The sequence below is a fragment of the Pristiophorus japonicus genome, chromosome 16 (assembly GCF_044704955.1).
Source record: "Pristiophorus japonicus isolate sPriJap1 chromosome 16, sPriJap1.hap1, whole genome shotgun sequence".
Taxonomy (NCBI): Eukaryota; Metazoa; Chordata; class Chondrichthyes; family Pristiophoridae; genus Pristiophorus; species Pristiophorus japonicus.
In genome coordinates this window covers 115,184,369-115,198,116 of record NC_091992.1, presented here as the reverse complement: position 1 = coordinate 115,198,116, position 13,748 = coordinate 115,184,369, and the positions used below count along the sequence as shown (strand labels likewise).

Genomic DNA, 13,748 nt, shown 5'->3' with positions numbered 1-13,748 from the left:
AAATACTCAAGTCAACATCTAAAGGAGAAATATAGGTTGATATTTCTGGCGTAATGTTTCATCAGAACTAATCAAAGTTATCCTTTCTTTCTGGCATTTTAATTTCAGATTTTCAGCATGCGCAGTTACTACTTTTAACTCAGAGCATCAGTTTTTACTTGTTTGTAAAGAATTACTGCTTGCCTGACTTCCAATGCTGGTTTAGCTGTAACTCCCTCGAGCTGAACACTGGAAAGACTGAAGCTATTGATTCCATCCCCCTTCCCAGCCACTGCCTCAGGCTGAACAAGCCTATTTGCAGCCTCTGCATCCTGTTCAGCCCTGGTCTGTTTCCAACCTTATATTCTCCCCATCACGGAGACTGCCTATTCCACCTCCATAACTTCACACGCATCCACGCCTTTGCTACCTCCCGGCTCGACTACTTTTTTAATTCATTCATGGCATGTGGGCGTCGCTGGCAAGGCCAGCATTTATTACCCATCCCTAATTGTCCTCGAGAAGCCAGCCAGCTCTCCTAGCTGACCTCCCATCCTCCACCTTTTGTAAACTAGCTCATCCAAAATACTGCTGCTGGCGTCCTATCCCACACCAAGTCCTGCTCGCCCATCAACCCTGTCCTTCGGGTCCAACGTCCTATCCCACACCAAGTCCTGCTCGCCCATCAACCCTGTCCTTCGGGTCCGACGTCCTATCCCACACCAAGTCCTGCTCGCCCATCAACCCTGTCCTTCGGGTCCGACGTCCTATCCCACACCAAGTCCTGCTCGCCCATCAACCCTGTCCTTTGGGGCCAACGTCCTATCCCACACCAAGTCCTGCTCGCCCATCAACCCTGTCCTTCGGGGCCAACGTCCTATCCCACACCAAGTCCTGCTCGCCCATCAACCCTGTCCTTCGGGGCCAACGTCCTATCCCACACCAAGTCCTGCTCGCCCATCAACCCTAGCCTTCAGGGCCTATATCCAATCCCCATAAAGCATCAAAGTTAAGATTCCCATTCTTGTGTTTAACCCCCTCAATGCCTTGCCCCTCCCTGTCTCTGTAACCTCCTCCAGCCCGACAACCTGCCTCCCCGAAGGCTCTGTTCCTCTGATTCTAGTCTCTTGTACATTCCCTCATTCCTTCACCCCAACATTGACAGCTGCCCCCTCTGGATTGCTCTCCCTAAACCACTCTATCGCTTTACATTACTCTCCTCCTTAAAGCCCACCCCTTTGACCAAACCCATCCTTGTTTGGCTCGATGTCTGTTTTCTCTTCCCACGTTGGGAAGCGCCTTAGGATGTTTTTCTACGTTAAAGGCGCTGTACAAATACAAGCTGTGGTTGTTGTAGTTCTTAGATAGCAGGTAGCATGCCCAGGTCATCGGAGTTAGATGAAGTCCTTACTACTAGGGGGATCAAGGGGTATGGCGAGAAAGCAGGAATGGGGTACTGAAGTTGCATGTTCAGCCATGAACTCATTGAATGGCGGTGCAGGCTAGAAGGGCCGAATGGCCTATTCCTGCACCTATTTTCTATGTTTCTATGTTTCTAGCTCCATGGCCAGCTTTCTAAATAATGACTACTTTTGAATAAGAACTTCTACATGCAAGGATGTAAAACTAACAATATTTTTTATTTCTTTTTAGCTCCAGTATTGGGAGTTATGGTCATTTCAACACCTGACCCACCTGTCCTAAAAGTACGCAGTAAACTGACACTGAGATGCTTTGTAAAACAAGGTTCTAATGTGATCTACAAATGGTTCTTTGATCAGCAGGAAATAAGGTTGTCATCTCCTTCAGTCAAAATAAACCAATCCAATCTGGTTATTGATAACGTGAGTCTCAGTGATACTGGTGGCTATCATTGTGAAGCAAGCAACACAATCAATAGGCAAATATTCAGGATTACCAGCAATTCCACAGAAGTGACTGTTAAAGGTAACTGATTTCCATATTCGTTTATTCAGTAAGAATATAAACATGCACCATTGAGGAACAAAATACAAGTTGCCCTCATGGCTCAGTGGTCCGATGGGAAATGGGAAGGGATAGTGATAGATATTGATAAATGAAGAAGGACTTCCACTGATTTCCACTGAAGTCAATGGAAAGGAAAATCACGCAGGGTATGTAATCTGCAGCCGGGAGGTGGAAGTTAAAATTTACCCCACAACCTTTTGGATCTGCCTCATTCTTACAGCATGTGAGTTATAGTCCCTTCACACTAATGAATAGTAAAACACCACCACCACTACAATAGTCTGTGTATGAGGCCAAAATGTACAAACAGCTGCATTGTTTCAAAAGCAAAATACTGCAGATGCAGGAAATCTGTTAGAAAAAGAGAAAATGCTGAAAATACTCAGCAGGTCAGGCAACATCCGTGGAGAGAAAAACAGAGTTGAAACCTTTCAGAATGATGGCCTTTCATCAGGCCTGTTCTAGTTTAGCATATTATCTTTCTTGCTGCAAATTCTTCCATTCACTGCCCCAGGTACAAATATAATGGCCCGGATTTTCCGGGGCCCACAGGTACGTACGCGCCCATAAGGACCCCGCAAGTTCAAGGTGCTCGTGTGCAAAAGTGCATGCACGGAAACCTGGAACTTGCGATCTGCTTGACAGATCCTCTGCACCCTCGGGAAAAGGGCATTCGCTGGTGGCAAGTTGGCCTAACTATTGCCCAGCGAATGCCCGTGAAATTCTTACACCCGGTGGAAGCAGGTAAGAGTTCAAATGAACATAAAAATACATTAAGAAAAATTATTTCAACATTTAAAAAAAACCTGTAAAATAAGTTCAGTTTATGTTTATCCCTTTAAAACATTTATTTTATTCTTCAAAAAAAGTTTTGTTTTAAATATTTAAATAATTTGTATTTTAATTACTTTTAAATATGTAATTAAAAAAAAAATTGTTTGGTATGAAAATGTGATTTTGATGTGATCCTCATAAACATGAATGGGGACCCCCTTCTTTGATTGGCTTTGCCAGGCCACGTGATCCCAGGGGCACTTGCGAACCACAGGCGCCCTGGGACACGTGGGCCTCTACCCGGATATTTCCATAGAGGTCCAGGAACGCAAGTCTCCGTGGATCCCGAGGCAGAAGGTAGGTGCGGACTTTATTTGCGGTTCAGAGGCATTTCCCGCTGCGAAACCTCTGACTGCAAATTCGGGCCCAATCCTTTAGGCTGCATTGTATGTGTATATGCATCTGAATTTGTATCTCCTCCTGCTGTTTATAATGAATTGAATTGTGATGAACATACAGACACGCATCTTCTGCTGGGCTCTGCTGGCTGTGCAGGGATCATCCCAGTTGTGAACCTGTTGGAGGTGGTTTAGACACCAACAGGATTGCTTAATAAACAAAGATCTTGGCACCAATCTGCACTGGTTCATTTACAACTTGTGTGAGCTGTATTTGTAAATAAAGTTAAAATTTATGATTTTAAAATGCTATTTATGCTTTTCATTTTTTTAAAGTTCCGGTGTCCAATCCTGAGATTTCTGCAAACATTGCCCATATGAATAAAACTAAGGTGATGACAATTATCTCCTGTTTATCACATGAAGGAACCTTGCCAATAATATACACATTGTATAGAGACAAGAGTTTTGTGACAAACTACACCGCACAGAGTCGGAGAGAAGCTCAATTGATTTTGCCGCTAGCTTACACTGAAATACTGAACACTTTCAAATGCAAAGCTGAGAATGGATTTGTATCAAAATACAGCAGTGGACTGGTTATAGGTATGGAAAAAAATCAATGTTATAATCTAATTTATTTTTCTCATTTTATTCTCCTTTCACTTTGAAGGGGATCCTCATGGAACATGTTTTACTGAGTTTACCTGCTAACTGAGAAAACTAGTAAACAGTGCCATAGTCCAATGAAGCTGACAACTCATGGTCCTTTAATATAAGCCGATAACATGTCAAAACGAGTAATTACACTGAGTGCAGTGGAGCACGCACTTGGAATTTAAGCTGTAGATATACCCAATATGCCCAAAATTTTGCTTCTGACTGCTCTTTTCTTATTTTACAAAGTGTTTTACAGCTTCTCTTTCCCTCCAAAACACTCCTTCTGTTTCTGCCGCCTTCCTTTCTCTCTCCACTGCTGCTCCTACCCAAGCCCTACCTGCTGCTCAGTGAATGCTGCTAATACTACTCCCACTGTCATTTTCCTGACAAGACACGTCCCCAGTTCTAGTTGTGCCATTGTGGAAGATGTGGAGCGGGTCAAATATTTCCCTATGTGTCAAAAGTGGCTCAGTGGGTAGCACCCTCGCCTCTGAGTCAGCAGGTTGTGGGTTCAAGTCCCACTCCAGGAACTTGAGCACGAGGCTGACACTCCTGTGCAGTGCTGAGGGAGTACTGCTCTGTCAGAGGTGCCGTCTTTCAGATGAGATTTTAAACCGAGGCCCTGTCTGCTCTCTCAGGTGGATGCAAACGATCCCATGGCGCTATTTTGAAGAAGAGCAGGGGAGTTATCCCCGGTGTCCTGACCAATATTTATCCCTCAATTAACATAACAAAAGCAGATTATCTGGTCATTTATCACATTGCTGTGCGCAAATTGGCCGCCGCGTTTCCCACATTACGACAGTGACTACACTCCAAAAGTACTTCATTGGCTGCAAAGTGCTTTGAGACGTCCAGTGGCCGTGAAAGGCGCTATATAAATGCAAGTCTGTCTTTCTTTATGTACAGAGGGGGGGAAAGCAGAGGGTGAGCCATCCTTGGCTGTTCACACGCATCTTGGTCATTTACTGAAGAGCAACACTGGCAGCTGCTGGTGGTCTGCTGTCTAAACCCAGGAAGAGTATCTGGATATGGAGACCTTCTCAGTACTCGAAGAATCTGAAGAATTCTATAGTTGCATTCATGGATGCAAAGCTTTTGTTATGATACCATGGTTTGCAAAACTATTGTCTATGCTATGGAGCCCTCAGTAATGCCAGTTGTAATTTGTTTATAATATAGATTTTTTTTTTACATCTTTAATCCAATTTCACTGGTTATACGGCATTCAGAGATTTCTGTTCTGAATTTCTTTTTAGATGTGTCTGTTACGTTGACCTCAAATCCAGACACCCCTATTGTGGGCCACCAACTCTCACTTAATTGCAGTATAAAATATAAATCTAAAGAACCCTACATCTGGCACATTGTGCACCCAGGAAAGAATTCGACCATGGTCACAAGCGAGAACCAATTAATTGCTCGTGCAATAATTCCTGGAAAGTATTACTGCTCTGTAAATGGACAGACTAGCAACTGGATTGACGTACTACCAGGTCAAGGTAAAGTGTTTTTGTGATGTGATCATCAACCATGTAATCAGAGTTTCTTCTACTGGAACGATTTAGGCTTGTATTTTTTTTGTATTTGTAAAGGCAAGGGATGACGATACTGGGAATTTAAACTTTTTCTTATTTTGTCATTATTAGCCATTTGCAAGTCAGATATAAAAACTCAAAGTATATCGAGTTCCCGGTACATATCTAAGCCTCAAAGCACCATGGGCGAGGCTGTCAATTCAGAGCCACGTCAGTATAAGCTGAGTGCTTGATTTAAGCCTAGTTCTATCTATATCCTGATTTGTATAATAACAACCTGCTTCGCAAGGCACCCCGATCGTCCAGTGGTGGAGCTTTGGGAATATGGCGTCACTGGGAACGGGGTGGTAAGCCATACCCTTTCGAGTGTATAATCCTCCCCGCCTGATTTTCCTTTATTCACTGTGCGCAGGCAATCCAGTACGCTCAGGGCAGCAACAGGCAAATCTGCCCCTTGCTGTTTCAATTTTAGTTAACAGAGGCATTAACCTGCTTACAGGAACAGGCAAAAGAATTGCATACAAATGCATTGAGGCTTCATATGCTAATTGTTGCAAAAGTGTAACTTCAAGGCCATTGAGACTTAACAACAGCGTGTAGTGAATTTATCCATTGCAGTGGTATAAGCTACCTATTACCTTTTATGCAACAAAAAAACAATAATTGTTCTGGTTCTACTTTCCAGATTCCAATTTCCAACCTGTGACAGTTGCTGTCAGTATAGTAGCCACTATACTGATCATTTTGGCTGTTGGATTGATTTGTTATTGCATTACAAGTAAAGGTACGTAATAGGACACAAAATGTGCACTAATGTTAATTGCAGTTAATTTTAGTCACACTTGAAAGGAGCTATCATGGATGACTTTAGCTACAACTGCGATTTTATTTTCAATTTTTTATGATTAATCATTACCTTAAGAACAATCAAAAGATGATAAAAGGCTACCTGGCCCATCAAGCTCATCCCTCAAGGACTCAAACTCGTCCAGCGCAGTGATCACTTATGTTTTCAATTTACCCACTACCCACATGGCAGATTCTTCTCAACCTTTATCACCCTTTGAGTTAACAAATATATATTAAATGTTTTCCTCATTGACCTGATTTTATGCTTTCTGGTCCAGCGAGCCTGATTTTGCAACATAGCAACATGAAATACTAGTTATTAAAGCCAGGGACCTTTTCACACCGTGACGTAGCACTGGACTGAGTTCACTCAGCTTGGAACTAGGGTTGTTAGAAAATTATCACAGATGAATGATTGCATGTGTCTTTAGAGCCAGTGATTCTGATATTATTAAACATTATATGAATATTGAGTCTCCTCCTAAGTCATGCACTCTTATTTACTTTCTATAAAAATAAAATTCTATAAATCTTCATGCGCAGAACATTATTTAAATTTACACAGAACAAATTAAACCACGTAATATTTTAATTTTCATGCAAACTTGCTGCTATAAACCCAGATAAATGCATTGCAGCTCCCGTCTCTCAATCAGAAGGTATGGGTTTGAGTTCCAGCATTGTCTGTTGCTTAAATCTGCTGACCTTGCTTTCCTCATTATGGCTGTTAGGTGGAGAGTAGGTCATAAATGAGGCCACTCGCCTCAATGAGAGGAAAATCTGACACTGACTTGCCCTGTGAGAGCTGCACCTCCCACAGGACACCTCCTGGAGTCCCATTAACAGTGGTCACAAAGACGTCAGTAGCCCAACGTGACCCACCTTTCCTCAAGGCTGAAACAGGAAGTTTGGTGCCGAGCAGGCTCCAAGAAAAGAACACAGGGAGGTGAGAGGAAAGTAAGCACTAAAAGAGAGACCATTATTATTATATATTATGTGAGCTGGAAGGCTGTTTATTTTTGCAGTCATTGTTCAGGTCTGGTTCCGCAGTGTTCCCTGCTGTAAGAATTCCATACACTTCCTGAAGAATAGGGTGTGTCGCTACTGGCTTCTTCAGTTGGAATACTGGAACTGTGGACAAAAATTTCTGGCAAGCTCTCCCCTAGGAGTCTGGGTTAACTGTCGTACCAAGGAAATGCTTGCAACTGAAAATTCTGTTTTTTCTTTATGCACGTAGAGTGTACAGGCATTGGAAAAATACACTTGGGTACCAGCAAAACAACTTGCATTTGCACTGAAGCATTTACAAAATGTCATTACAAGCATTTCCCCTGTAAAGCAAGCTGGACAACTTAATCCGGGGATTGATCTTCCACTTATTGCTGTGGAACTGTACTTTGTTATTTTCCATAATTGTGTTGATTGAGAAACCGGAAGAAAGGAATAGAGCCCACTGCCTTTAATGCCCAGTGAACCTGTGCCCTCAAATCCCTCATCTCTTCCACCTCACCGAGACTACATCCATTAAGAGTTTAATTATCAGCACCACTTATCGGCTTTCTTTGGTCTTTGGGCCTAAAACGGGTGCAATGAGACCCAATTTTCGGGACCAATGTTCTGCGCCCCAAGAAAGCCTGCAAAACGTCCCATGAAACTGGGATGCGCTGTTTTTCAGGTGTCCCTGGCGGCCGCCCAAAACAGGCGTTGGGCCTTTACAAAGGTAAGCGAGTGACCTGACGCCTGTTTTAGGCCTCCTCGTCGGAATTGCTTTGCGATGTGTGGGGCAGGTGGTGACAGCAGCCACCACCGTAAGGTAAGATTTTAAACAAAAATAAGAATTTATGTAACTTTCCTGTGGACCCATTGGATTCCTTCATTGGCGAGGCCAAGAGCAGATTCAGGACAGCTTTGCTAAACACCTCTGTTCTGAATGCAAGTGTTGTCTCCAGTCGTCTTGGTTAATCCTTGCCACTGGACCCAGATCTAGCTCTGTCAAGCCCGTGTGGTGGCTGGTGTGCAACGGCCACCACACGTTAAAAAAAATCCACACACAGGCATCTTCCACCCTTCAACATGTAGTTCAGGACCTGGAATATTAGGTCCTTCATTGAAACACTGTGAACTCATCCTTTTTGGGTGTGGAAGCAAATCACCTCGATTCGAGGGACTGCTTATGATGATGAGGAATGCAAGTGTGATCTTGAGCTCCCTGTGGCTCACCACTTTTAACTCCCTCTCCATTCCCACTCTGTCTTCTCCATCTTTGACTTTGTACAATGTTTCAGTAAAACTTGGAGCAAGTTTCAGGAATGGCATCTGATATTATTTTCCTCGATACTCTGGTCCGAATGTTGATTTTATTAACTTCAAACTTTAAGTACACCCTCCATTTTCCAGCATTTCAGTTTTGATTCCAGACCTACATTTGCAGGAATTCTCTTTTTAATACTAAATTTCTACAATTTCTCAACAATAAAAACGATATGCTTCACATGGAAAAGCATGGATTTATAAATTTAGGTGCGGTATTAAACTTTAAGGAATTTAATGCATTATAATTTTTGGGGCTATTTTTGTTAAGGGACACTTGCCATTAAAAGTAAATTTGAAATAGTTAGATGGTTATGGCTGCTCTATTAATGCTGTTTCTTCAAAGATCTTTTCTTTTTAAAAAAAAAAAAAACTTTTTTAGTCCGCAGAAACTTTCCACTTTAAGTTATCTTCAATCTCAAGACAATTTGATCCACGAAACTCTACACAACCATCATGATCAATGCCTTATTGTTATTGCCAGACAGTGTGGGTTCTTTGACAAATTTCTCCTTCCTCGGAGATGGGTCAGTCTGCAGCGTTATATCCTACCAAGAAGTCTGATTGAAAGCCCAGTGAAGCGAAACCCAAGTGTCAATCAAGGTTGGAATGTCAACTAGAAGATAGTAGGCTGGGAGCCTAATCCTACGTCATTAAAGCTACCAGACAGCCCTAAATTATTTAAAGACATTGGATTAATTTTTCAGAATAGTATGATTGTAGTTTAAGTTTTCAAATATCAAATATTCCCAACAGTCAGGTATAAGTTAAAAGCTTTAGATCTGAGCAGCTGTTGTTTCCTGGTGAATCTGCTCAAAGTTATTCAGAAGGGGCACAAAGTATGCTCCTGAGGTTAGTCTACTTTGCAATATTGGTACACAATGCCTTTCTTTCATAAAAACAAATCATGTTAAGGAAGTTGAAAGTCCTATGAAAAAAAAACATCAGTGTACTATCCCCAGCTTTCCAATTTTGTTTGCAAAATGTGTTTGGTGGTGGGACCTGTATCAACCAATTCCTTAAGTTTTGTGTAAAACACAAATGGTTCCACTGAGCTACAGAGGAAACGGGCAAAGATTGCGGAGGCAAAAATGAGGAATGAAGGTTTGGGGAAGAAGGAACGTAACGAGGAATATGTGCTGTACAAACACACCCATTTTGATAAACCATTTCATTTTACCTGTTTTATATTGAAACATTTTGACAAAACTATTTCGAAATGAGCAACTATTTTATGTAACATTGAACAAAAAAAGCTCGTAAAGCAAACAAAATAGAGGCACTGATTATCTGTGCTTTTTAATGTGCAAACAAACCCTGCATACCCATTGGGATGAACGTTGGGATTCATTCTGTTGTTCGATTTAGATTTAGATTCCGTTTCACTTCGTTCTTCAAAGTTGAATATTAAGATGATCGTACCCAAATCAAAATGGAGCTGGTTCCTACCCACGCTTCGCAAAGTTTTTTCATATTTTGGGTTTGAACTGTTACCACGTTGATCTTCATACCCTTTAGCATAAGTTTCAGAAGTTGCTTGGGTGAGATTGGATAGATCCTCACCACAGTGGCATCTCGTGTTGCCCTTCCCATACGGGACAGTTAGGGAGCAGGTAGATGCATGTCCACCAAGGAGGTCACGTTGTCCAGCTTCACTGAACAACCCATGCCAATGTTGGTAAGAATGCAGCTCCACCCACACATTAGAGTGCTAGGGATCAAGTGTCTGCCATTAAACTTGTATTTAACCATTTATGATCAAATGTTTTGTTACAAAAGCTATAGTTTTTTTTAATATATATAGAAAAGGCCTGACCTTTGATGCAATGGCTCCAGCCATGGTGTTGTAAAACATTATAATTGTATGACATTTATTTATATAAATGTTTAAGCAGAACAAACTTGTAGAATCCTGCAGTATAACAAAGATAGTAAATTACTTTGTCACTATTGGACCAAAGGTCTTTTGGTGATGGATTGTACATAATTCATTTCAGCTTATTTGCTTTCTGTATGTGCGAGGCTGTTTTTACAAAGGCCAATATTGTCCAATAGTAGAAGGTGTCAGAGCAAGATGGCAAGAGCTTCACACAGCCAGAGTTGTTACCACAGTGATTACCATTCACTTGAAGATAGCATCAGAATGGAGTTCTGACACTATCTTTGAAATAACAATGTCTGTGAAGAGTTACAAAAGTTCTATCCTTAGAAATATATCAGCAATTGCCAGTTATACAAATAGAATTGTCAAACTTGTAACATAGAAATTCTGCACAACTCTGTCCCTTAAATAGGATGTGGTTTTCAACTTCTTAAGCATATGCCTCTTTTCAGCTACTCTCATTGAAACATAAATGTTGTTCCTCAAAATATAGACTTCTGTGCATGTGTACATTTTATTTTATTCAAATGCCAATTGGATAAAAGGTATACAGTATATAAATATGGTGCACTGTATAGTTACTATATTTTCCATCTCAACTCTTGTATCTTCAGTGTACATCTGCTGTATATTTGAGCTATATTCCCACCACAACAGCGGAGCTAGAGTTTGAGATTTTGGTGATGGGATCACAATGTTCACATGCCTAGCATCTCGGGCAGGAACAGCAGTTACACAAACAGCACATGACTCCTGTATGAATCTCACCTTAAATGTGCACCAGTGTTACTATATTGCTCTGCGCAATATATTTGAGGTGCCTATTTAGTGATTATTTTTTCCAGTTTCAATATTTACTTCAACTGATTTTTTGATTGCCACCAATTTACTGTTTGATCAGTATCTTTAGCTGCTTTACCCTGATCCATTAAATGAATCTGAGTTTTGTTGGTATTTTCAGTGAGAATTTCCATTCAAGTATCATCTCTTGAGCTTTCTACCTGTTTCTGACCCGACTGTAACGTGTCTCCCCCTTGAGCGTTGCTCACAAATCTCTACAGTCTGAAGAGCAAACAGTTGCTGTGCTGGCTGCTCAGTCTCCATCCTGTCACTATCAATTCAAATCTCTGCTGCCAAAAAACCCATGATTGATTGAGTTGAGCGAAGAATTCAATTGAAGGAAATGTCAATACCATTGAACAAGTTCAATTAAACCATGAACCTATGCCTGAGGAAGGAAGTACCATAGGAACAGGAGTAGGCCATTCAGCCCCTTGAGCGAGTTGCGCCATTCAATTAGATCATGGATGATCTGTATCTTAACTCCATTTATCCGCCTTGGTTCCGTAACCCTTAGCATCCTTGCCAAACAAAAACCTATCATTCCCAGTTTTGACATTTTTAACAGTTTTTTGGTGGAAAGAATTCCAGATTTCCATTAAGTGTGATGAATTGCTTCCTGACATCACCCCTGAACGGCCCAGCTCTAACTTTAAGGTTATGGCCCCTTGTTCTGGACACTCCACCAGAGGAAATAGTTTCTCTGTATCTATCCTATCAAATCCTTCCGTCATTGTAAAGAAGCACCGTGTACGTACACAGGGCAAGACGGATAACCGGTGGGAGAAGAGATAGCTTCATATATACAAGATAACTAGGAATTTATATTAGGGGTAATATATTAGCATGGATAGAGGATTGGCTAACTAACAGAACAGAGAGTTGGGATAAATGGTTCATTCTCTGGTTGCCAGCCAGTAACTAGTGGGGTGCCACAGGGATCAGTACTGGGACCCCAACTATTTACAATCTATATTAACGACTTGGAAGAAGGGACTGAGTGTAATGTAGCCAAGTTTGTTGTTGATCCAAAGATGGGAGGAAAAGCAATGTGTGAGGAGGACACATAAAATCTGCAAAAGGACATAGACAGGCTAAGTGAGTGGGCAAAAATTTGGCAGATGGAGTATAATGTTGGAAAGTGTGAGGTCATGCACTTTGGCAGAAAAAAATCAAAGAGCAAAGTTATTATTTAAATGGAGAAAGATTGCAAAGTGCAGCAGTACAGCGGGACCTGGGGGTACTTGTGCATGAAACACATTGCAGGTACAACAAGTGATCAGGAAGGCCAATGGTTTCTTGGCTTTTATTGCGAAGGGGATGGAATATAAAAGCAGGGAAGTCTTGCTACAGCTATACAAGGTATTGGTGAGACCACACCAGGAATACTGCGTGCAGTTTTGGTTTCCATATTTACGAAAGGATATACTTGTTTTGGAGGCAGTTCAGAGAAGGTTCACTAGGTTAATTCCAGGGATGAGGGGGTTGACTTATGAGGAAAGGTTGAGTAGGTTGGGCCTCTACTCATTGGAATTCAGAAGAATGAGAAGTGATCTTATCGAAATGTATAAGATTATGAGGAGGCTTGACAAGGTGGATGCAGAGAGGATGTTTCCACTGATGGGGGAGACTAGAACTAGAGGGCATGATCTTAGAATAAGGAGCCGCCCATTTAAAACAGAGATGAGAAATTTCTTCTCTGGGTTGTAAATCTGTGGAATTTGCTGCCTCAGAGCTATGGAAGCTGGGACATTGAATAAATTTAAGACAGAAATAGACAGTTTCTTAAATGATAAGGGGTTATGGGGAGTGGGCAGGGAAGTGGAGCTGAGTCCATGATCAGATCAGCCATGATCTTATTGAATGGCGGAGCAGGCTCGAGGGGCCATATGGCCTACTCCTGTTCCTATTTCTTATGTTCTTATGTTAAAAGATTGGAATGATCGGCTGTTTCCATGGTTGGACATTCCCAGTGAAAAGTGGGTGGTGTGGGTGATGTGAGCCTTTGGGAATGAGTGCTCCTTATGCCCCCATCCCACTGAGCTGATCTCACCTGACAATGCAAGGTTAAGTAATTTAATTGTTTTCACGATGGTCCCAGTGCACAATACATAATATGCTTAAAGTGCCACAAGACCAGAGCTGGAATATTGGCAGCTAGCAGCTATTAAAGGGTCGCGGAATAGGCTTTCAAATTCCACTGTATTTGTTTCCATGCTTTGTGGCAGTGCAGCCTCCGGGGTGCCACACGATGGAATTTGCGATCAGTGAACGATCCCAAAAGCCAAGAGGAAAGATTGTTGAGCTTAAGCTCAACAATCAAAGATGGTGGTCAAAGGGGAGGCTTGGGGGGGGAGGTAACATCACCAATTTTTGGGGGTAAGTTTTACAATTTAGTGCCTCCAGCTACAAATTCAGACAGGTGCATTGATCAGCATGTTATTTGCAGCCTCCTGCTTTTTGGGCTATTGCAATCATTAAGTGGGAAAGCGGTGAATCCGATGTGCTAACGTCCCCTCTACCCCCCTG

At 41.8% G+C, this 13,748-nt stretch overlaps 1 protein-coding gene across 3 annotated transcripts in view; it reads left to right on the top strand.

The window, feature by feature from the left end:
- The window catches only part of LOC139226745 (Fc receptor-like protein 5), a 28,630-nt gene extending 17,759 nt beyond the window's left edge, over positions 1-10,871 (top strand). For 2 of the 3 annotated variants that reach the window (XM_070857730.1, XM_070857732.1), the window contains 5 exons: positions 1,633-1,926; positions 3,477-3,746; positions 5,060-5,302; positions 6,024-6,122; positions 8,880-10,871. In XM_070857730.1, coding sequence (XP_070713831.1) covers positions 1,633-1,926; positions 3,477-3,746; positions 5,060-5,302; positions 6,024-6,122; positions 8,880-8,902 — 929 coding nt within the window. In that variant the 3' untranslated portion in view covers positions 8,903-10,871. The remainder of the gene's footprint in view (positions 1-1,632; positions 1,927-3,476; positions 3,747-5,059; positions 5,303-6,023; positions 6,123-8,879) is intronic. The other variant, XM_070857731.1, reaches the window with a different exon arrangement.
- Positions 10,872-13,748: the final 2,877 nt, after the last annotated feature.